At 35.3% G+C, this 26,477-nt stretch overlaps 1 protein-coding gene across 1 annotated transcript in view; it reads right to left on the bottom strand.

The window, feature by feature from the left end:
* Positions 1–26,477, bottom strand: part of BANK1 (B cell scaffold protein with ankyrin repeats 1) — a 278,201-nt gene that overhangs the window by 193,506 nt on the left and 58,218 nt on the right. Inside the window, exons 3-4 of the mRNA XM_026509651.4 lie at positions 10,751–10,905; positions 4,380–4,518 (exon numbers count right to left, since the gene is read on the bottom strand). Coding sequence (XP_026365436.1) covers positions 4,380–4,518; positions 10,751–10,905 — 294 coding nt within the window. The remainder of the gene's footprint in view (positions 1–4,379; positions 4,519–10,750; positions 10,906–26,477) is intronic.

Here is a 26,477-nt window from a genome sequence, read left to right as displayed (position 1 = left end):
ATGAGCCAGATGATCAGAAATCATATCATATGAGCAATTTTTCTACACCAGAAAGAGACTGGAAAGATGGAAGCCATCTTTAAAACTTGATGCATCCACAATGGGGAAGTATCCCTGGTATGTTTCCACTTTAGTTTTATACCCCTTCATCTTAACTTGGTATTCATAGAAGTACAGAAAAAAAATTTTTAGAGACTTAAATCTCTATAGATTCTTTTTTTTAATTTAAAGATTTTATTTATCTATTTGGCACAGAGAAAGAGAGAGCACACAAGCAGGGGGAGCAGCAGAGGAAGAGGGAGACGCAGGCTCTCCACTGAGCAGGGAGTAGGGAGCCTGATGTGGGGCTCGATCCCAGGACCCTGTGATCTTGACCTGAGCTGAAGGTAGACACCTAACTGACTGAGCCATCCAGGTGCCCCTGTATAGACTCTTACCAGATAGTTATGGAATACTAATTGAGATCTTTCCTGCCCCTGGAAATCACCAATGAGTTCAGGGATTATATGTGAGATAACATAGAATTAGGAGCTCTCTGGAACGTGATTAGTCAAGGATGAAGGGGGATGAACAAATTTGGTGGCTTTCATATCAAGAGATATAAACAGAGACTGGGAAAAGAGAGGGTGCAATACAAGGAGTACAGTACTTAGAGAGAAAGATGATTCCCCTGAATTTTTAAATGGTTTATTGTACCCTATCCAGAAGCTGAGGGTGAGGTATTCCAGAAAAGCCACTCCTTACGTTTAAAAGGAGTTGCTAGAGTGAGAGATGAACACTTTATTCCTCAGCGGGATGTTTGTTTAAGTGTTGTCTTGTATCTTATCTCCCGTATCTCCAAATGTCTGTAAGTATTTGAAATGTAATTAGAGAAGCTGTTTTATCAACAAGGAAGTTGTGGCACGACTGGGACTTGTCTAAAGTTACCCAGTAAGTGGCTCAAAACAGAATAAAAACAGCTCTTTTGGCCACTAGTTAATTGTTTCCTTGACTTCACTAAAGATTCTGGACAAATCACTAGCATTTAAAGAGCATGCTGGACACTCTCTTATTCCATAATTGGTGTAGGAAAAAGGAACTCTATTGTACTGTGCTGTTCAGTGCCGTTCAATGGAACTTTCCAAGAAGATGGATATGTTCTAATGAAGCACTTGCAATGGTTAGTACAACTGAGGGAATTAATTTTAAATTTCATTTAATTATAATAAAGTTTAAATAACTAGGGGTAGCTCGTGGCCACCATATTGGTCAGTGTAGCTACAAAGCATAGTTCTCCACCTATGGTTTGTGACTCACTAACACATCATGATCACAGTTTAGTTGGTTTTGACTAGCACCGAAAAGAAATAGAATCTTTATCTCTCTATTTATATTACCCATATGTTCTTGCATGTTCACTTTTCCATTACAGTCCATAACACATTAATCATAGTTATTTAGAATTCCTTGTATGATAATTCCAACATCTGTGTCACATTTAAGTCTGGCCTGATATTTTCTTTTTTTCTTTAGACTGTGATTTTTCTTACTTTTTGGTGTGTCTTCTAATTTCTTGTTGAAAACCAGACATGTTGGGTCAGGTATAAGAACTGAAGTAGGCAGGCATGTAGTGAGAGAATTTATAGTAATCTGGCTGAGAGGTGGGCCATATTTCATGTCTGCGATAGCTGCAGGTGCCAGAGGCTTCAAATTCCCCTTGACCTTGTGCTTCCCTAACTATTCCTCCTCAGAAAGAGTCTGCATCTTGCAATATTTCAGCTGTAACCTTCTGCCATTATACTGAGACCCTTTTGTGGTGGTGGTCAGGTTGGGGCAGGGGGAAGTATTCTAATCTTGTGATTAAATCTTGATCCTTAAGTGGGCTGGTGTCTCTAGGCTGTCACCTTCATAAGTGTTTCTTCTGTGGCATAGCTTTCTTCCCCCACCCTAAGTGAGACAGAAAAGCTGGGGGGGGGGAATAGATGCCCTTCCCCAGCTCCGATAAGTGGGGAGTATTTCGCCATGATTATTCTTCCTCTAAGCCGGCAGAGCCTTTAGAAGATCTTCCTCAGATCTTCACTAGGGCTTCTGGAGGTGAATCCCACAAAATTATGGATGCTTTCAGGAGTTTCTTACTCTTGAGCTAGTCCACGCTCCACCCCCAGCAATTCATCAAAATTACCATTTAAGTGTGCCTACCACGGTATGGCTCCAGTGACTTTGGGTCCAGCCAAGCAGATCTTAGATATCACTCTCTTGATTTACTTTCCTCTCAAGATTTTGGGATGATTGTTTGCCCTGCAAACTTAGTTCTCTAAGGAGTTCAAGAAAAGTCATTGATTTTCAGTTTGTTTAGCTTTTTCTTGTTGTAGGGAGTGACAACTTCCAGGTTCTTCACATATCAAGGTTAAAACTATTACTCCAATGATTACTTTTTTTTTAAAGATTTTATTTATTTATTCGACAGAGATAGAGACAGCCAGCGAGAGAGGGAACACAAGCAGGGGGAGTGGGAGAGGAAGAAGCAGGCTCATAGCGGAGGAGCCTGATGTGGGGCTCGATCCCATAACGCCAGGATCATGCCCTGAGCTGAAGGCAGACGCTTAGCCGCTGTGCCACCCAGGCGCCCCTCAATGATTACTTTTTAACCTTTTGCTTTAATTATATATTTCTGAGTATGTACTGAGTTATGATGTAAAATGTAGTTCTTGCTAGGGTTAAAAAAATGTTAAGAAACAGTAGCATGAGGCAGAAAAAATAAGACTCTGGGGCCTTTTCTGCTGAGACACGACCCATCCATTTTCCCACAGGCATTCATAGAACCACCCTATATTTTGCTACATTTGGTAAGAAAATTTCTCATTAATTTCCAGAACATACTAACTGAAAATAAGAGTTGGAGAGGTTAAATAGTATAACTGGTAAATAGTGGTTTATTTGTTTTTTACTACAAATTTGCTGTTCAACCACATAGACAGTATATGGTCTGGCATATCTTGAAAGGTATAGAGTTTTCGTTTTCTGCTTTTCTGAAAAACATTTGAAGTTTGACATAATTTGTTCTTGGTATTGCTCTTAGCTACTAGGTGAACTGCACATATAATCTTAATGTGAATAATTTTATTTGACACTTTGATTTGCTATTTGGGAAATATTATCTAAGTACTTCTCAATTTGCAATATTGATTTTTCTGTAGCAATTTTAGTATAACTAGATTTAGTTTAAACTCAAAAACTAATTAGTTAGAAATTAATGTTCATTAAATCATTTTAAAATGTGGCATAAGGAAGTACAGGGCTTTGAAAGAGAAAGAAAAGAGACAAAGTTCTTTCTCATCTCACTTCTGCATATCTTTGTCCATGACAGAGACCAGTGTCTGAAATGTTTATAAATGCTTGGTGTACAGTCCTTCCTTTTCTATAATTCAACTCTGATCTAACCTGTGCAAGGAAATGCATAGAAGAGATGCATGCTTTTCATAACACAATAGAAATGCTTGTAAATGTTCTATAAATGGGCTTCATAATAGCTACATTCCAAAAGAAAAAAGAGTTCAGGATGAATTTGACATAATATTTAATTTTAAACATTTTTATTACATTTCTAGATTCATGATAAGATTGTGTACTTTTTATTGTAAAAAATTTTATAAATCTCACATTTGTGAAGTTTTATAAGGTAATTGTATTCTTTGATTGTTAAATTATATTACACATTCAGAAACCAAGTAGTTCTACATTTATATCAAAACATTCAGAATTTAACATAGTAGACTTTGATTTTATTACAACTATTGTGGCAGGTGTGGTTATTTCATCTGGAATTTTAAATCTGATAAAATTTTTCATGCTGTAAGCAAAGATGGATAATAAAATGGTTAACCTCATAACTTAAATAAGGAAAAGAGGGAAGATGGTATATAGAAATGGTACCATGATGATAAATAGTGAAAAAGAATTATGCTTTCCAAAAGCATCCAAAAATATATTCACGGGCATGGCAAAAAAAAAAAAAAAAAAAAAAAAAAGGAAAGAAAAAGTTCATGAACAAAAGTCCGAATGTTCATTAATCCTATTACAATAAAGCAAATAGTTTTAGTTGCATATTTAATAGCTGATGTATATTAAAGTGCCCTCTGCAGACATATTTAAAACGATATGATATTGTGGGCAGTCATTTCACCACATGGTACACAGGCTAATTTCTCATAATTTACACATTCATACTTTTGGGAATCCAGATTACTAATACCCACCTTGGGTATGTGAAAGCTACACACAGGAAGCACCTGCAGAACAATATTAGTTTCTATAAGGAAGTGAAACCATTGATCATAAATTTATTGAAAGAAACTCAGGATGATGTTTTATATTTATTAATGCATAAAAAAGTTTCTTACCTAACGCCTTCATACACCAGACTGTCTTATTCCAACGGGTTGGCTGTGTCCTAACACATTTACTATTTGATGTAAATTCAACCTCCACAGTATCACCAATGACTTCATCTCTCAAAATAATAAATATTTCACCAGGATTCTATAAGATAAAATATATTACCCAATTAGGGCCTTGAAAAAGTTTACATTACCTAAAAACACATTATATTTATTAATGACAAAGTTTATACATGATGATTATATCTTCCACCATGTCCATATTTTCAACCATATTCAGAAATAAAATATGTAAATGTGATTCTTACCACATTTAACTTTATCAACTTGGTATCTGTTGAATACTAATTTTTTTGCTCCAAACCCATCTTTTGCAACTGAAAAAAACAGTGAGGACATAGTGGCTCCCTTTTCCTCTTGACTCTTCCCTGTTTGTGAGGCTCCCTATCTCAGGGTCATGAGCATCGTTTCACAGACCTCCAGGGAGCTGTAATTTGCAACCAAATCCTTTTTTTTCCGCAAATCCTTTTCCTTCACCTTTCTAGAACTTGGTACGTTTATCTATAAATGAGAGGACTGAATAAGTTTGGCTTTAAGATCTCTTAGTATTTTAAATATGAGTTTTAATGTCCAGTGTTTTAAATGCCCAATAGTTTTAAATCTTACCTAATAGAGATTCTCTGGTTACTCTTTTTTTTTTAAAAGATTTTATTTATTTATTTGACAGAGATAGAGACAGCCAGCGAGAGAGGGAACACAAGCAGGGGGAGTGGGAGAGGAAGAAGCAGGCTCATAGCGGAGGAGCCTGATGTGGGGCTCGATCCCGGAGTGCCAGGATCACGCCCTGAGCCGAAGGCAGATGCTTAACCGCTGTGCCACCCAGGTGCCCCCTCTGGTTACTCTTTATTTGTGATGACTATCTATGAAGGTTACTGAGTCGACTAAAGGTTATAAATCTAAAAGTTCCAAGATATTATGAGGTCAAAAAGCGAAATCTATTTACATAAAGCAAAAAGGGTTATTGAAAACTCTTTTGGAAAAAAAATTCAGAAAAAATAACTAGGGATAAAAAGATTGACATTAATACAGAGAAGAAGAAGGAGTAAATATTTGTTGAGCATCTATTTTATACTAGGAATAACATTAAGCACTTTTAATATAAAGATATTTCTTTTAATCCTAACCAAAACATACACAGGCTGAAACCAAAATGGAGGGCTATTAGTTTTCTCTTTTAAGAACAGGGTAGCTAATACAGAAAGTTACATTCTGAAGTTTAACCAGAGCTATCTAAATCAAAATCTGTACTCTACATTGTGCTGTTTAACCCTTCAAAATGACCAAAATGAAATAGCATTTTTATATTTATCTCAGATATCACCTTCCAAATGCTTTCCTCAAAGTCAAACTAAATTTCAGTCCCTCACAAAATAAATAGAAACCTCATTTATATACTCTTATAAAACTGTGTTTACCCAAAAGTCATTAATTTCAAAGTTCTCTTATTTAAAAGTTATCTCCCTGAGCATAAATCACCTACAGATAAAACATATCTTTAATGCTCTGTACCAAAGAGTTTCTATGAATATGGTGATGTCACAGAATTGGTTCAGCTGACACACTTTTACTTCAGGAATTTTTCCACCAGAGTCTAGTGCTCCCGAGTATTTGTCTGCAGGACATTTTAAACTAAATTTCTCCTCATCAATTACATTGCAAATGGAGCAAAGATGCCAGTATTCCAGCTAATACACATTCCCACGTGTCAAGAATGCCTCCCTGTTTCCTTCCCTATGCCTCACCAAGGCACTGGTCCATGTCACCCCTGAGGTCAGGAATGTGAGCCCCTCCTGTTCCTCACATCTGCCACCTCTTCTTCGCAGGACCTCATGTCTAGCTCAGCTTTTTAGTTCCTTTGTTGTCCACATCTGTCACCTTACTCCAAATCTTTAATGACTTCCTATTGACTTTGGCCCAGAATCCCAAGATCCTCTGCGTCAAAGTTCTTCAGAGCTCTCTTTCATAGGTGCACCATGTCTTGTTTAAGTTTGACCTCTCCCCTCCCAAAGTTAGTAAGCTTAAGCAACCTCTCTCAGTGTTTTATTCACCAGCTAACTCATTCTCATTCATGAGTGTTCACACAGGATGCTTCCTATGCATCAGATTCCCTCCTTAATAGAGGGCAGGACTCCACCTTTCAACCACTTCCAAAGAACAGTTTTAAACAAAAGACAAGCACACTGACCACCCCAAATGAGGCACTGACATCTTCATTTGTACCCAAAGCCAGCTTCATGGGTATATGACCTGTGCGGTTGCACAGGCCCTGAACTTAGAAGGCCCTGCACTTGGTTCAATGTTCTGATGTCACTGCCTTAAAGTGCTTACTAATTGAACAAGGGCCCCTACATTTTCATTTTGCACCAGGCCTGTTTGTACATAATGTTGGCATGCCATTTAGTTCCTACTCTCCCTCCGTCTCCCCACACTTATCCTCTCCATCAAAGTCCGAGTAGGATTTCACAAGCTCCATAAATCCTCGCTACGACTTCAGCCCGTAATAACTTCCAAAGGAATCATGGAGCACTAAGCACCCATACCCCTCCTTTGACCTTTTCTAAGTCATGCCCTCTGCTCTTAATTAGTTTTTCATGTCTATGTCTTGGCTTCCCAGCTAGATATTCAACATCCTGAAGTATTTTTTATTTTTTCATATCATTGTGGCATCTTACAAGAATTATGTACATAGGAGACAGTCTGTACATATTTTTAAAATGAAGATGGAATAAGTCTGTTAAACCATGACATTTTGAAATTGAACATACCCAACTCTACTTCCTACACGCTTCAGGACTCACAGCTTCATCTGTTTCCCGCATCTCCACGGAGGAAGTGGCCTGCTCTAGGATGGAAAGCCTGCACTGTCCAGGCTTGTCCTTAACTATTATGAACATCTTAATTAAAAATATAATTATATGGGTACATTTAATTCAATAGAGAAAGTGCTATGACACTCAAATGATCATAAATTTGGTTTTATCAATAATGAAGCTGCTATTTTGCTCTCAATCCTTCTGACTCATCTGTTTATCCCTTATTTGGTTCTGAATATTCAGAGACAGAAAGAATTCTGATAATCATCACTTCCAAAGTTTAAAGTTTTGTGGCATTGGTCACAAACCTTGAGACCTAAACAAAAGGACTAGAACTTGGTCCATAATATAACATACAGATGGTGAAGTTTCTGGTTCTGCCAGTGTTGTCGTCTTCAGGCTTTAAGGATATATTACGCACAGGCAACAAAGGATTTTTATCCCAGTGGATCAACATGACTTATGTACACAGACCAATGGCTCTTTTCATACATTCATGACTAGTTTAATAGGCACTAGATTAACAAGCATAGTTGCATGGGCTTTATAAGCCAAGACTGTACAGGTTCCTACAGCTGACCTCTATCTGAACCATGACAGCACAGTGAGGATTAGGTTATGGCAATAGTTCCAAATCTGGCTGTTAATTCTCACCTTCAGGACCACCTGGGAAATTTTTAAAACTGCCAGTGTCCAGGCTATAAACCAGATCATTTATATCTGAATCTTTGGGGATAGGATTCAGGCATTATTTTTCTTAAACCTCTTCCAATAGTCCCTATATGCAGCTTAGTTTGAGAGCTACTTGGTTAAAGGGAAAAGATGTCTTTCGGTCACTGTAAAACCTTACCACCCAAGGGCAACACTACAGAACACAGACATTTTAGGCACTGATATGCACAATAACCTGTTGTGGCTTTTCCTGTATTTTTCACTGAAGTCACAGGATCAGACTTTAAATGAAGGTTGGTTACCAAGAACCAGTGTGTGATTTGGTATGAGAAATAAGTGGGCAGTGCTGTTAGCTTCTGTATATTATTTTAAACTGTATCTGGGGCCAATGAATGAATGGGTAGGGGTAATCTCTGAGATTTTTGTGGCTTTCCCATGGGTCCTGCAGAATCATACTCCTGCACAGAGTCTAAGGGTTTCTCTAGATTTGTTGACTACACAATCGGGTTTGCACTATGGGTTTGGAGACTCACATTACAGTTGTAGCTACAGAGGTATGTCAAGGAACAGGTCAAATAAAACGAAAGTCTTTTGTAGGGAACATGCCATGTTCTAGGAGTCAGATACAAAGACAATTTAATGAAATTAATATAGATCCAAATGTTGATAAAGCCACTTAAAAGGCCTTTCAAGCTTATACTATAACTTTAAGAATTAAATTTGCTCAAGAAGTCAAGAAGTGACTGGACTGGTTTTAAAACTATTTCAGTCTTATCATCAGGAAAGCAGCAGTGGGAGAATAACATAAAAATAAAGAAATAACAGTTAATTAGCAAATAAAGAAATATCAGTTAGTCAGAAATATCAGTAAGTGATTTGTGGGGGAGACTTCAATAGACAGATTTCTATCAAAAGGAAAGGGAAATGACAGATTGCAGGCCTGCTTATACAGATAAAACAAGATAAAGAAAATAAGCTCATTCCTAACTGCTTTTTAGGATGGTGGTTCTGAAGAAGAAATAGTGAAGCCATTACTGCACCTGTGACTAGGGCTTGCAGAAATAACATAAGAGGCAGGAGGCATCAGGGAGCAAGCTACAATACTTCCAACAGGGCCCACTGAGGAAAACATTTAGAGGGTCCCTTTTAGAGCTCCAAGTAAAATCCATTAAAAAGAGTGACTAGATTCACTGCTTATAGATCGTGCAGCTCTAACAAGTGATTATAGAACAACCAGGTGCATTGCAGAGAAGCCTCTAAAGGGGGGTGCTGAGTTCTTGACGCCATTGTTAGGTGAGTTGAAGGTAACTTATTACTGTAAGGGCCATAAATGTACCTAAGAGAGATGTGAAATTAAAGTAATTTAATTTCCAAGGGTCTGAAGGAATTGTATCCATATCAATAAAGACAGCCCATGATTCTGATATTTAAAGAATTCTGATCCTACCCAACCATCTGAGTGAGGTGTCTCAGCCTGGAGGGTAGTGGTGTTTAATTTTTACATTTCAATTTCTCTGCAAATTTAATAGTGGGGGAAGATCTTATATTCTTCAAAATTTACTGTTGCAGGTTTTGTTCAGAGCAGCTATTTAGAGTCATCGCAAAGTTCTTGGTGAGTAATGTTTAGTTCCAGAGGGTTTTTTTTTCTTTTTTGTGTTGATTTTACCTACTTGAGAATAATTCTCATTTCCTGTTTATTACAGGTTTTTCTATTTATTTCTGTCTCTCCACTGTTTCTGACTCAATAGGAGCCATCAATTCTGATTGTTTAATCTGCCCTCCCTCAAGTTCCCAAGGCCTTTAAGTGAGTTGTAATTTTTCTTTGCCTGGTCACCTGTGTTGGTTGCCTGAAACCAGAACAGTTTAGTTTCTTGGAGTCTCTAAGGGAGTGTCAAAGAAGTTCTTGTCTCTCTGGAATTGACAGCATAATGGCTTGAAACAATGATTCATCTGCTTAGGCATGGGGTCTGGAGATGAAGGAATTAAAGTTTGCCCAACTGCATGGGACTAGTACCAGTAAAATCAGGAGATTCTCTTCCCAAAGACACCTCCTAGCAAACGGACAAATGCAGCCCCTGTCACCCAGTGGCATAAATCCACTGACTTCTCGCAGAAGCACCCTCTCATGCAACTTCCAAAGCTCTCCTGTATCTTTGGCTTGTCCACTGAAGGACACCGCAGACAATGAGAGCCAGAATCTTTCTATCATCTGGGGATTATGTAGACCCAGTTTTGGGTCAAGCTCTACCAGTATGCTGATTTTAATAGTTCATTCCAATGAAGACTTAGGAGGAAAACATGTATTCACATAGTCACCTTCTCAGAAATCCACACTCCATCCCCTGCTACATTACCCTTTTATTCCTGAAAGGACCACCACTTCTAGCTCTTATATTTCCACTTAATAATGTAGGCCTTTAATACATATTTAAGAATTGAAAAATTGGTGATCCTAGAATATAAGTATTTTCCAATTCTATTCAAGAATATGTTTCCATTTATAAAAATAAAATCCTTGATCTGGTTAATATGAATCCATCTTTTTTTTCTAAGTAGTGTGGTATATATATAGCAATTATGTATCTTTTGGCAACATGTCAAATAATATCTGATAAAATTAAACTTTCATGTATTCTCCAATATTAAACTATTTAACAAATATTTATCAAATACCTACTAATTGCCAGCTATTGTTCTGGATTCTGAGGACACGGCCATGAACAAAGTAAACAAGAGTGCCCAGCTGTGTTAGAGCTTACATTCTAGTGAAACGCAGTATTTATGAAAACAATAGAGACAGCCACTTAAATAACAAGGTATCTTACTCACCTCACATGGAATTTCAGTAGGAAGCACCATCGCCAGGGGTATGGTGTCTCTTGAAGCTTTTGATAATTCCTCAATTTCCTTTCTCTTACTTATTTCCCTGGAATGTTCCACTCCTAGGTCTGTTGGAATATTGACCTCAAGGTAGTCTTCAGAATCTAGAGAAAAGTTCATGAATGTGAACTATATCATGATTATAACATAGCTAAGATTATATTATTTCCACCATTGTTATAAAGATTAATTGCTAAATAATTAATTTAATTAATACAAAGGACAACAAATAGTTTAAGGTAGCTGAATGTTAACAATTAAAATAATGCTTCACAATTTAACTAGTATCATAACCTTAGTGACTAAACTACAACAACTATATATGTTCATTTACTAGTTTAAGGTTTTCTCCCAAAAAAATCTAACTACCATTTAATATTTTTCTTAATATTAAATTAGCAAACCTGAAAATGATGAAACTATCTTTTCCAATTACTGTAATTAAGAAAATTTATTTTATTTTAAATCAGATTATTTACTCTTTAAATATATTTCTAATTTTTAAAAACAAAAAGCACAACTGGGAAACATCACTAAATAAACTACTATTTCCATACAACACTGGTTTAATAGTGAAATATTAATGTTCATGCAAATGTTTATATATTTTGTGAAACGTATGTTCTATATCAAATAAGCTAGATTCTTTACAGCAGTATTACTAAGAACTGTGAAATATGCTAATGTGAGTTTTGAATCTCAAGGGGAAAGAGTATTTGATTTCTTCTTGTTTTAACATTTAGTAACTTAGCATTTGGTCTCAATCGTTAAAACATTTTTCTCTATTGAAGAAAAAAAAGTTGTGTTAAGGGTGATGGATAATTGTTTTATTACTCAATGTTTCAAAGCTTAAAGCATCTCATTAGGGTACAGACCAATGTGGCTGAAACCAAGTCTCTAACAACTAGATCACATGTGTAAACTCTTAGGTCAACTCCAAAAGCATCCCTCAAATCCACAAAGAAGAGAACTGAAAAAAAGAAAAACAGCCCCTTACAGCTAGAAATTGCCCTGACACTGTGTAAAAACCTTGGTGCTGCTGGGAGCTGGCCTGGTGTTCTCCTGGTGAAAGTAACATCAGACATGGTCACTCTGTCACCATGATGGATCAAGTCAGAGATGAGACCACTCTGTAGTCATGTCTGAATCCAAGCAAAAACATGAACATTGCCAAAATTACAAAAATGACCAAACATCCCAAATCCTAGCTCCTGTCAGTACCTATTACTTCTTTACCAATTTCAGCCTTCGCCTCTTTTCATTTCACTTGCCCTCTAGATAGGGTAACCTCCTCCTCCCAGTTTGCCTGGGATTTTCCTGGTTTGGGCACTGAACATGTTGTGTCCCAAGAAGCCCTCAGTCTCAGGCATACCGGGATAGTTGGTCACCCTAATTTTGGATAAAAGTCATTAATAAATCAAATCATAAAATTACGACTGCTTTTTGACAGCAAGCAAACTATTGCAAAGCCCTGGTTTCTTGAAACCTCCCTCAAATCACTTAACAACAAGGCTAAATCCTGTAGTAGGTCTTTTCTAATACTCTTTTACTGAGATGGCCCATGGTTCATTGCTGCTAGCAAAAAGTCCACATAGTTCAAATATAGGTGTGCTCCTAGTGGTGTGTGGCAAAAGGACACTGACAGGATAAAAAGGAAGAAGGGTCAAAGGCAATATAGATGGAAGCAGCTGTCTATTTTATTCCCCCCAAAAGTGAAGTCACCAGTTTCATAGAGGTAATTCTATCAGTAAAGCAGAATAACAAAAAAGATGCCGTCTAGAGAGGAGCTATCCCGATGCCACATCTAAGGACAGTGGTGGGTTGTTTTTTGCTTTGTTTTTTCTGTCTTATGAAAGTTGCAGAATAAAAGCATAAAACTACCTGGGATTTCCAAATTCTTTCAAGTAGTAGTCTTCCTTGAAATGAAATGAAAAATAGCTTTTATTGAGAAACCATGAGAGACTCTTCTTAACTATAGGAAACAAACTGAGGGTTGCTGGAGGCAAGGAGGGTGGGGGGATGGGGTAATTGGGTGATGGGCATTAAGGAGGGCACGTGATGTGATGAGCACTGGCTGTTATATGCAATATGCGTAAATTATTGAACACTACATCTGAAACCAATGATGTACTATATCTTGGCTAATTGAATTTAAATTAAGAAAAGAAAAAAAATAGCCGTTATTTCTCTAACAATTTAAAATCCTTTCATTAGCAGTTTCATTTTCTCTCTCTCTCTTTCCCTCTCTCTTTCTCTCTCTCTCTCTCTCTCTCTCACACACACACACACACACACACACACACACTCCAAAACAGTAAAAGGTTGTGTAGAATTGGCTCAATCATTTTGTGAATTGATGAAAGAACAAGGAAACTGATTTTATTTAATCACCTTAGAAGGAGGTGGAAGTTATTCTACCACGGCAGTATCTAGATGTTTTGTGCTAATTCTTCTGTGGCATTAGGGTTAAGAAGAGCTATTTTATTTACCCTGAGGACATAATCATGACAGTACAAAAAGATTTATTTCCATGAACGTTCACAGTAGTACTGTTTATAATGCAGATAATTGGAAGCAGTCTAAGCAATAAGGGACTATATAAAAATATGTACTATGAAAAAGATACTATCACCAATAAAAATTCCATCAAACAGTATTTACCAATAAGGAACAAGTTTATAATATAACTAAAAAAATTCCAAGTTACAAAATTATCAATTTAGTAGGCTCCCATTTTAATAAAATAAAAAGTACAAGACTTCTGCTTTCAGGTTCTGGATATAAGGAGCTTTGGAAATCACCACTCCTAACGAAAAGCTGAACACAGTGAAAAAATCAGCAACTCTTCTTTGATCCTTAAGAAAGGGGTGTACATAACACAAACTGTTGTCCCCAGATTGGAGAGACAGGCAAATATAAGGAGTCTCAACTTATAGAGTAAAGTCAGGAGTGAAAGCAACCTCAGGAACCAGTGCCAGGGTAGGGAAGCCTCAGTTGTAATGGATGAATTGTTGGATGCTCAGTGTGGACAAATCTGAGAGTTAAGAACTGCAGGCAAATCCAACCAAAGGAGGTGCTCCAAATTATTTTGAGATTTATCTCCAGGAGCTTGACTTGATTCCCACAGAAAATCCTAGACAAAATTCCCCTCCTGCTTCTGGCAGAGAGAGGGAGAAAGAAACCAGTTTGAAATACTTCCGAGCACTCTGTTTTTCTAAGAAAGGTTTGTCCTCAGGGCAGACTGGTTATTGACAGCCTAAACTACTGGGGTATTATCAGAGTCTGTGACCTGGGGAAGAGAAATACCCAACAATAGCCCACTGTAGCCATCTTGTCACACATAAGGGGGAGAAAAAAAACTAAGGAACTCTTGTGAAGTTCATGGTCCAGAGGTATCGGTTCACTCAATGACTGAGACCTAATCATAAGACTCTAGAAAGCTTCCCCTACACCCATACCTCACTACTATATTACTAAAAGCTTATTTATAGCAGTTCCTTTTACCAAGTACATCATCTTTATTGAGAAAAATTAGAAGGCATATCAAAAAGCAAAAACACAAAATTTGACAAGACAGAGTAAGCATCAGAACCAGATATGGCAAGGATGTTAGAATCAGCAGACTGGGAATTTAAAACAACCCTGATCAATATGCTAAGGGCTCTAATGTATAAAGTAGACACCATGCAAGACAGATGGGCAATATAAGCAGAGTAATGGAGCACCTACAAAGAACCAAAAAGAAATGCTACAGATTAAAAACACTGTTACAGAAATGAAGAATGCCTTTGATGGGTTTATTAGTAGACTGGACATGACTAAGGAAAGAATCTCTGAGCTAAAGAATACATCAATAAAATCCTTGAAAACTGAAGAGCAAATAGGAACAAAATAAACAAAAACAATAACAAAAAATAGAATAGAATATCCAAGGACTGTGGGAAACTACAAATGTGTGACATACATATAATGGGAATATCAAAAGTAGAAGAAAAAAAGGAACAGAAGAAATATTTCAAAGAATAACGACTGAGAATTTCTTCACTTTAATGTCAGATACCAAATCATAGATCTAGGCAGTTCAAAGAACACCAACTAGAAAAATTCCAAAAAAGGATAGCATCTTTAAACTGCAGAAAATCAAGGATAAAGAAAAAAATCATAAAGGAATCTAGAGGAAAAAAAAAAAAACACTTGCCTATAGAAATACAAAAACAAGAATGATATTTAACTTCTCCTTAGAAACCATGTGTAAGAAGAAAGTAGAGTGAAATCTTTAAAGTGTAAAAAAAAAAAAAAAACCCTCACAAACACAAAATGATCTTTCAAAAGTGAAAGAGAAATAGACTTTCACTGAAAATCAAATATTGGGATAAGTTGTTGTTAGTAGACCAGCCTGCAAGAAAAGTTAAAAGAAGTTTTTTAGAAAGAAGGAAATAATACAGGTCAGAACCTCTGATCTGCATAAAGAAAAGAAGAGCATCAAAGAAGAAATAACTGAAGGTAAAATAAAAACATTTATTTTTCTTATTGGTAATTTATCTAACAGATTATAGTTTGCCCAAAATAATAATAGCAACAGTGTATTTAACTATCTATGTTTATTGAGTATGTATGTATGTATATAAAAATGAATGACAGTGATGATACAAAGGACGGAAGGGAGGAATTAGGGTTATTTTGTTATTGTAAGGTAATAATATTATCTGTGAAGTGGTATAGTGTTATTTGAAAATGGACTTGAATTAGTTATAAAGGTATATAGCAAACTCTAGGAAAACCACTAAAAAAGTGGGAAAAAAGGATAACTGATAGACTAAGAAAAGAGAGGAAATGGAAACATATAAATAGAAACATATAAAAATGCTCACTCAATTAAAATCACAAAGACAGATAAAGAGTGGAAGACAAAATATGAACAAAGGCAAAGAATAAGGGAAAAAAATATCAGTACGAATATGGTAGGTAACAATCCAGCTATATCAGTAATCACTTTGAATGTCAATGATCTAAATGCACCAATACAAAGACAGATGTTGTCAGAGTAGATAAGAAAATGAGACCCAATTATGTTTTGTATACAAGAAACATACTTTAAATATAAAGACATACAATGATTAAAAGTATATGGATAGGGAAAAATATACAATATGAATACTGATCAAAGGAAAGGAAGAATAGCTATATTAATTTCAGACAGAGCAGACTTCAAAGTAAAGAAAGTTATCAGGGATTAAAAAGGACATTATATAATGATAAAGGGGTGATTCTATAAGAAGACTTAACAATTCTTAATGTGCATGGGCCTAACAATAGAGCACCAAAGATGTGAGGCAAAAACTGACAGAATTGCAAGTAGAAACAGTTGAATCCACTATCATGGTTAGAGAATTCAATATTTCTGTCTTGGAAATAGATCCAGCAGGCAGAAAATCAGTAAGGATATATCCGAACTCAATAACAACACCAACAAACTGCATATAATTAATATCTATAGACTAATTCATCCAACAACAGCAGAATACATATTTTTCTCAGGCTTACATGGGACATTCACCAAGGTAGACCACATTCTGCGCTGTAAAACACATTTTGACAAATTTAAAAGAAATAAAGCATACAGCGTCTGCTCTCAGACCACAGTGGATTAAATTAGAAATAAATAACAGAAAGATAACTGGAAAATCCCCAAATATGTGGAGATTAAACACACTTCTAAATAACACATGGGTCAAAGAATAAATCTCAAAAGAAATTACAAAGGTTTTTTAAATCAGAATGAAAGTGAAAGTACAACTTATCAAAATCAAAAAATTTTGCAGGGAAAGCATTGTTTAGAGGAAAATCTACAGTGTTAAGTGCATATATTAGAAGAGAAGAAAGATCTAAAATCAAATCCAAGTTTCTGTCTTTTGAATTAAATACAAGGTAAGGAGAAGAAAAGAGCAAATCAGAGCAGAGTTAGAGTAGAAATCAATGAAATTGAAAACAGGAAATCAATAGAAAAAAATTAAGAAGCCAAAAGTGGTTCTTTGCAAAAATCAGTCAAATTGATAAGTCTATAGCCAAGCTTACTAAAGAGCAAGAGAGGCAGAGAGAGATAGAAGACACAAATTACTAACATGAGAAATAAAAGAGGGGGAGGGGACAGCACTGTAGATCCCATGGACACTGTAAGGATAATAAAAGAACACTATAAACAACTCTGTGTTGACAAATTTGGTAACCTAGATAAAATGGACCACTTCCTAGAAAGACATAATCTCCCTAAACTCACACAAAAAGAAAGACAATCTGAATAGGTCTACAGCAAATTTCTATTATAGAAATTGAATCAATAATTAATTAACCTTCCAAAACAGAAAGCACCAGGCCGATAGGTTCACTGGTGAATTCTACCAAATAATAAAGGAAAAAAAAATTATGCAATTCTTTACAATTGCTTTCAGAGGATAAAAGTGGAGGTAATATGTCCTAATTCAGTTTATAAGGCCAGCTTCACCCTAATACTGAAAAGTTACATGAAAAAAGAATATTAGAAGACATATAAAAAAGACATACAAAAAAAGAAAACCATAGACCAATCTCTCACGAGCACGGATGCAAACGCCATCAACAAAATATTAGCAAATTGAATGCAAAGAAGAATGAAAAGAATTATATGCCATGACCAAGTGGGATTTATCCTAGTTATGCAAGTTTGTTAAACATTCAAAAATCTTTTAAGGTAATATATCACATCAATAGGCTAAAAAATAAAAAAATCACATGATCATCTCAATAGATGTGAAAAAATACTTGACAAAATTGAATACCAATTCATAATAAAAACTCTCGGTAAACTAGGAATAGAGGGAAACTTCCCCAAATTGATAAGAATTATCTACAAAAAACCTACAGCTAACATTATTCTTAATGTGAGAAACTCAAAGCTTTCCCACTAAGATATGTACAAGGCAAAAATGTTCCCTCCCACTTTTCCTTTTCATCATTTTACCGGAAGTTCTTGCTAATGCAATTAAAGCAAGAAAAGGAAACAAAACACAGATTAGGAAGGAAAACATAAAATTGTATTTGTTGGGAGAAATATTATTGTCTATGTTGTAAATCCAAAAGCACTGGCAAATTCCTGAAACTAATAAGCAATTATACAAGGTATCAAGATACATGGTTTATATGCAAAAAAAGCAATTGTTTTTCTATATACTAACAAATGGAATTTGAAAACAATTCAATACCACTTACATTAACACCCATAAAAGTGAATTTGTTAGGTATAAATTTAACAAAATATGTACAAGAGCTATATGATGAAAACTACAAAACTCTGAAGAACAAAATCAAATAAGAACTAAAAAAATGGAGAAATATTCTATGCTCATGGATAGGAAGACTCAATATTGTTAAGATGTCAGGTTTTTCCAACTTAATCTATAGATTCAATGCCATCCCAATCAGAATCTCAGCAAGTTATTTTATAGATATGGGAAAACTGATCTAGAGTTTAAATGGAGAGGAAAAGGACCCAGAATAGCCCACTCAATATTGTAGAAGAACAAAGTTGGAAAACTGACACTATCCAACTTTAACACTTACTATAAAGCTACAATAATCAAGATAATGTGATCTTGGAAAAAAAAAAACAGACAAATAGATGATTAAAACAAAATAGAGAGCTGAGCTGAGAAATAGAGCCACATAAAAATAGTCAATGGATCTTTGACTAAGGAACAAAGGCAATACAATGGAGCAAAGGCAGTCTCTTCAAAAAGTAGTGCTGGAACAACTGGAAATCTACATGCAAAAAATGCACCTACGTACAGACATTACACCCTTCACAAAAATTAACTCAGAGTGGATCACAGACCTAAATGTATAATGCAAAACTATGAAACTCCTAGAATATAACAAAGGAGAAAACCTAGATGACTTTGAGTATGGTGATTCCTTCTTAGATACAACACCAAAGACATGATCCATGAAATAAATCATCGATAAGCTGGAGTTCATTAAAATGGAAAAAAAAAAAAAAAACCTCTGCAAAAGATAATATCTAGAGAATTAGAAGGTAAGCCATACACTGGGAGAAAATATTTGCGAAAGACATATCTAATAAAGGACTATTCTTCAAAATATACAAAAATCTTTTAAACTCAACACAAGAAAATTACCAAAATTAGAAAATCAGCCAAAAAGCTTAACAAATACCTCACCAAAGAAGATATACAGGTGGCAAACAGGCATATGAAAAGATGCTCCACATCATACGTCATCAGGTAAATGCAAAATTAAAAAAAAAGTAACAGTACATGTATATCCATTAGAATAGTCAAAGTCTGAACATTGACAATAAAATATGTTGGGGAGGATTTGGAGCAACACGAACTCTCATACATTGCTGGTGAGAATGCAAATGGTACAGCCATTTTTTAAAATAGTTTGGTGGTTTCTGTCGACATTAAAAATAGTCTTACGATGCAATTCAGCAATCATGCCCCCTGGCATTTACCAAAATAATTGAAACCTTATGTGAACACAAAAATCTGCCCATGGATGTTCATACCACAGCTTTCTTTATAACTGCCAAAACTTGGGAGCAACCAAGATGTCCTTTGGTAGTGAATGGATAAATAAACTGTGGTACCTCCAGACAATTAAATATTACTTATAGCTAAAATGAAATGAATTACCAAGCAGTGAAAAGACATGGAAGAACCTTAAATGCATATTACTAAGTGAGTAAAGTCAGTCTGAAAAGACTATATACCCTATTATACCAACTATATGACATTCTGGAAAAAGCAAAACTATACAGACAGTAAAAAGATAAGGGGTTGCCAGGGGTTTGGGGTGGGGTGGAGGATGAATAGGCAGAACACAAAAGATTTTTTGGGCAGTGAAAATACTCTGTATGCCACCATAGTGAAAGGTACTTGTCATTATACATTTGTCCAAACACATAGATTATACAATGCCAAGAGTGCACCTTAAAGTAAACTATGGACTTCAGGTACTTAAGATGTGTCAGTGTAGATCCATCCTTAAGTGGCGGACCATTCTGGGGAGTGATTTTGATAATGGGGGTAGCTATGCCTGTTATGGGGGTGGGGTGCTGGGAGTATACAGGAAATCTCTATCTCCCTCTCATCTTTCATGTAAACATAAAACTGCTCTAAAAAAATAATGTCTTTTAAAGAAAGTATACATATATAGAACTATGTGGTAGGGATTTAAGACATATTCTTGAATGCATAAGAATACATTGGCCATATGTGTAAATATATATATGTACATTGGCCATATCTATATCTGTATCTATATCTATATGTACATATTCCATTAATATCAAGAGTGGTTATTTCTGACTGATGGGGTTATGGGTAATTTTATTATATATATTACTAATAATGTTAATTTATAATATCTAATATACATAATATATATTTTGGTTTTTCTATAATGAAAATGTATTTGTTTTAAGATTGAACTATATACATTCCTCAAATAGTTGAATGATTTGAATGATCAAGAATAACTGATGAATACAATTAACTGATCAAGATTATAGATTATTCTCTACCCCTCCTCTACACATGTAAATAAAATAATAGGAAAGATTACTTTCTTTATGGGTCATGACAAATATGGGTAGGAAGCTCTGCTCTGTAATTGGTATGTGAAACGAATCAGCTTTTCACAAATTATCTCTATGTTAAGGTGATCTAAGCAATTCTAAAAGATACCATCTAGAATAAAGGTGACTCTCCTCTTTTAAAATGAATTTAATATTAGGCAAAATAATCATAGATACCCTAAGGCAAGATAATTTTGTGTATTTTTCTTAACAACCAATAAAATTGCACTACAAACTTAGTAAATAGTAAAGCTTTGTTAAAATAGTAAAGCACAAGAAAATAAAATTTCCTTTATGAATTAAGTCACAAAAATGGGTATAAATGTAATTTTCTTAAAAAGATTTATGTATTATTTCAGAGAGAGAGTGAGAGAGTGGGGAGGGGAGAGGGAGAGAGAGAATCTCAAGCAGACTTCCTACTGAGCACAGAGGTGGGCATGGGGCTTGATCCCAGGACCCTGAGATCATGAACTGAGCTGAAACCAGGAGTTGGATGCTTAACCAACTGAGCCACCCAGGTGCCCCTATATGTAATTTTTAAAGCTTGCCATATGCTTTTCAAAACAGACACCCTTTAATAATATCGTTTCAAAAAATCTAATTTTTAGCTTAGATTTTTAAAATTTTGTTTCTATTTATTTGTCAATTGATTAAATCCTCATTTGGCATGAGGACCAGTTTTCGGATAATCAACAAAGTGAAGTGAAGACTAGAAAAAAGTGGAATCTTCTATTTCTATCATATTTGAATTGCTTTTGTTATATTGATTTGGAAGGAAAAAAAAAAGCCCAAAGACTCTTCAAATCTGGCAATAGTTAACATACAAACCAAAGATTCACTTTTCATCACAAATGATTTGGAAAAAACAGCAAAAACTAATCCAGAAGAAATATACCTACTGCTAATAAACCCTCTTATTCTCCCATGTAACCTTGGGAAAAGTACTATGTACTACGAGCTTCAGTGTCCACAATTACTTAACAGGATAAATAGTGCCCTTCTTTTTGGACTGTTTTCATTACATTTAATAATATGTATGATGTGTCTGGCCTAAAATACACATTAAATTTTAGTTTCTTTCTCTTTTTTTCTGATTTCTTATATCAAAATGAATAAAAACAACATTTTATATTTTCAAAAGATTCTAAATTAATCTTTCTCAATTTATAATCCACCTTTATTTAGAGAGGACTATGACATTCCCCTGGAATTTCAACAATGGAGTATCATTGTTTTTGTCAAATTTATAATCTTGGTAAATGATTCTATAATCACAATACTGCTGATTTATTAAGGGTGCTTAAGGCAGTACAAAACCTAGCATGCTTCTCTGGAATTTTAATGATCATAACCAAAACTACAATACTCTCCATCATTCAGGTAAGTAAACACATAATTTCTCCAAGAGATTGAAAAAAATAAATGTACAGTACCAAGAGATGTAATTTTTACCAACATATTGGTCTAGTCACTGGCATTCTTAAACAATCTTTTTTTTTTTTAAGATTTTATTTATTTTGAATTGAGACAGAATGAGCAAGAGAAAGAAAACACGAGCAGGAAGGGGGCAGAAGGAGAGAAAGAAGTAGGCTCCCCGCTGAGCAAGAGGCCTAATGTGGGGCTCCATCGCAGGACCCTGGGATCATGACCTTAGCCGAAGGCAGATGCTTAACCGACTGAGCCACCCAGGTGCCCCGCATTCTTAAATCTTTGTTGTATGTTGTACATTATAATGGACACTAAATAAGAAATATTTCATTCAAGGCTACCTCCAAAACAAACATAATAATGATAACAATAAAACTTCTTACCTACCAAATACATACAACACAAATATACTCAATATAGCCAAATGTTAGTTTCCAATAAGAAGATAAATCTCCTTTGTTTTAAATGCCCATTTCTTTCTTGGCACACTAACTGCACAAAGTCTACTAGCTAAAATTCTCTCAAATGTTAGCATGAATGCAAATTTATACTTGACTCTTTGACTCTTTAGTCTTTTAGTTTGAGTTCATACATGCAGGGATAGTTCCAAGGCAAAGCATATGTAAGGAGATGCTTTCTTTGGTGGCCTCTGTGTTCCATTTTTACCTGCATTTCCATTTCATTTTGTTTATTATATTTTCTCCTTTTTCCTACTGTTTTCCTTCCCTTTTCCAAATTCATCACCCACTACCCACTCTTCCTTTAAGGAGCCTTTTTCTACCGACGTCTTAGGCAAACTTCCTGCACAGAAATGGTACTATATATCACAACACAGAGTGTGGCCTTCAGACCAGTGGCCTATTAGAAATGCAAACTCCCAGCCTCTGCCCCGGACCTGCTAAGTCAGAATATATATTTTAAAAGGATCCCCAGTGATCTGAATGCACACTGAAGTTTGAGAAGCAATATGCAGTAATAGTTTCTACCTTAGTGTGATAACTTTCCATTACATTATCATAGCATAAACCATTTACTAAAATTATATCATGTGTTTTACCAGTTTCCTTGTTTCTTGCCCATCCATCTAGAAGTCAAGCTTTTGAGATCAGGCAATTAGTTCTTTTCCTTCACCTCAGTGTCTCCAGTGCATAAAAACGGCCTTTCACAGAGTAGATGTTATAAGTATTTGTTGCCGGATTTAATGATTGAATTAAAGCATGCTTAGCTTTTATTATGGGTCTGGGGTAATAGTGGCTTGAATCTCAAGGCCAGTAATTTATCTGTTACATTCTATGCCTGTCTTAAAAAGGTACATCTGTGTTTCAGTCAGTATGGCTCTAAAAAACAGGAATTGAACAAAGCTAGAAAAAAATCACCATAGCTTAGAAAGCACTAAGCTTGCCTCCTTTCGTACACATTTTCATTTTATGTTTTCTGAGAGTTGCTAAGGCAGTTTTAGTATCATCATTACATTAACATTATCTCCTATATCTGGATATATGAAGCACTGAGATAAAGGAACTGAAAGGCCAGATAATGAAACAAACGCTGATTATATCGTCTCTGAAGAAGTTCAACATGTATCAAGATAATTCCTTTAAGCAGATTGTCCAGAATGAAATAAAGTCAAGATCTATTGAATAAGATTGCAAACAAAATGGACCATCAGACTTTCAATTATTACCTTTAATGAATAACATTGTAAAGCTCTGAATCTATTCGACTGCTATATTTTCAAAATCAAGCTATAAGAAAAATGTTTGTATGAATTGATCGTTTCAACTTTGAGTATTAAATTTTACATGGGGTATAGAATTCATGAGTAAAGGAAAGATTTTCTTTTGTTGTCTTACAAAATATTCCACTGAAATACCTAGGGTATGATGATGTACACTCAACCTTGCATATTCAGCAATTTGCCAGTTTGTTGTTATTCTTTCCTTACAGTTAAGAAAGAAAAAGCATCGGTTAATTTGAATAGAGATGCATAAAATGTATAGTTTGAGCAGTGTTCCATATGAAGTTGCAATAGCATGAGATAATTTTTGTTATAATGTTACCTGAATAAAAATCCTATATATGTATATGTGTACAGATATATGCACATACATATGCACATGCATAAATCTACATAAGTGATATGTGTATATAAATATACTATTGGTATATATATTATATATGTATATAAATATACTATTGGTATATATGTATTATATATATAAAATATGACAAGAAAAATCACAGTTAACTGATTATTTCTGAGAGGTGGGAATAAAAGTCATTGTTTTTTCATTCTTTATAATATACACTCGATTTTTAACAACCCATAAATATTACTTTTTCTAGTCACTAGACAAAAATGAACATGAAAAAATTATTCACCATTCTCATTGGATAACAGGACAGCAACAATTCCATTTTTCATAATTAAATTTATGTATTTTTTACAAAAGTAATATCTATTCATTATATGCAATTTAGAACACATAAATAAAAAGAAGAAAATAAAATCACCTATAATTGCATTTCCTAGAGATAACTCCAGCTAACATTTTGTTACATATTCTTTTAGCCTTTGTTTGAGGAATATAAATGCATATTTTTGAAAAAGTAAAAGGGGACAATCTTATAAGTATTTATACTACTAGGTGTAATAATAATGTTTTATACAGGCTACCTTGGAGATACTGTGGGTTCAGTTCTTTTTTTTTTTTTTTAAGATTTTATTTATTTATTCGACAGAGATAGAGACAGCCAGAGAGAGAGGGAACACAAGCAGGGGGAGTGGGAGAGGAAGAAGCAGACTCCTAGCGGAGGAGCCTGATGTGGGGCTCGATCCCACAACGCCGGGATCACTCCCTGAGCCGAAGGCAGATGCTTAACCGCTGTGCCACCCAGGTGCCCCTGTGGGTTCAGTTCTAGACCACTGCAATAAAGCAAATATCGCAAAAAGGCAAGTCAAATGATTTTTTTTGTTTCCTCGTGCATATAAATGTTTACACTGTACTGTAGTCTATAAAGTGTGTGATAGCATTATGTCTAAAAAAGTGCATGCCTTAATTAAAAAATATTTGCTATATATTTTTAGCAATATTTATTAAAAATTACTATTATCTGTGCTTTCAGTGGGTCATAATCTTTTTGCTGATGGAGGGTTTTGCCTTGATGTTGATTGCTGCTGACTGATCAGGGTAGTGGCTGCTGAAGGCTTGTGTGACCCTGGCAATTTCCTAAAATAATACAACAGTGTAGTTTACCATGTCGATTGGCTCTTCCTTTCACTAATGCTTCCCTCTAGCATATGATGCTATTTGATAACATTTTGTCCATAGTAGAACTTTTTCCAAATTGGATTCAATTCTCTGAAACCCTGTTGCTGCTTTATCACCTAAGTTTAGGTAGTATTCTAAATCCTTTGCTGTCATTTCAAGTCTTCACAGCATCTTCATCAGAAGTAGGTTCCATCTCAAGGAACTACTTTCTGGCTTATCCATAATAAGCAGCTCCTCATCCATTCAAGTTTTATTATGAGGCTGCAGGAATTCAATTCCATCTTCAGGCTCTACTTCTCATTCTAGTTCTCTGGCTATTCCTACCACATCTGCGGTTACTTCCTCCACTGAAGCCCTGAGGCCCTCAAAGTCCTCCATGAATGTTGGAATCAACTTCTTCCAAACTCCAGTGAAGGTTGATATGATATTCCCATGATTCACAAATGCCCTTAATGGCATCTGGAAAGATGAATCCTTTCCAGAAGGTTTTTAATTTACTTTGCCCTGATCCATCTGTAGCCTTAAGAAATGTATTTCTTAAATCATAGGACTTGAAAGTCAAAATTTCTACTTGACCTCTGGACTGCAGAATGGATATTGTGTTAGTAGGCATGAAAATATGAATCTCATTGTATTACTCCATCAGAGCTCTTGGGTGACTAAATGCATTGTCAATGAGCAGTCATATTGTGAAAGGAATCTTTTATTCTGAGTAGTAGGTCTCAACAGTGGGCTTAAAATATTCAGTGAACCATGTTGTAGACAGATGTGCCTTCAGGCCTTGTTGTTCCAACTTTTACAGAACACAGACAGAGTAGATTTCACATCATTCTTCAGGGCCATAGAATTTTCAGAATGGTAAATGAGCATTGGCTTCAACTTAAAGTCACTGCATTAGCCCCTAACAAGAGAGTCAGCCTGTCCTTTGAAGCTATGAAGCCAGGCATTGACTTTTACTCTCTAGCTATGAAAGTCTTGGATGTTATCTTCTTTTAATTGAAGACTGTTTCATATACATTAAAAATCTATTCCTTGGTGTAGCCACCTTTATTAGTGATCTTAGCTAGATCTTCCGGATAACTTGTTTCTACATCAGCACTTACTCCGTCACTTTGCACTTTGATGCTATAGAGACGGCTTCTTCCTTTAAACCTCACTAACCAACCTCTGCTAGCTTCAGACTTTTCTTCTGAAACTTCCTCACCTCTCTCAGCCTTCATAGAATTGAAGGCATTGCTCTAGGTTAAGGTTTTGGCTTAAGGGGGTTGTCGTGGCTGGTCTGACCTTCTATCCAGAACACTAAAAATTTCTCCATATCAGCGATAAGGCTACTTTTATCATT

The sequence above is a fragment of the Ursus arctos genome, unplaced genomic scaffold (assembly GCF_023065955.2).
Source record: "Ursus arctos isolate Adak ecotype North America unplaced genomic scaffold, UrsArc2.0 scaffold_9, whole genome shotgun sequence".
In the NCBI taxonomy this organism is placed as follows: Eukaryota; Metazoa; Chordata; class Mammalia; order Carnivora; family Ursidae; genus Ursus; species Ursus arctos.
The sequence above is the reverse complement of the archived record's forward strand: the minus strand, read 5'-3'. Positions and strand labels throughout refer to the sequence as shown.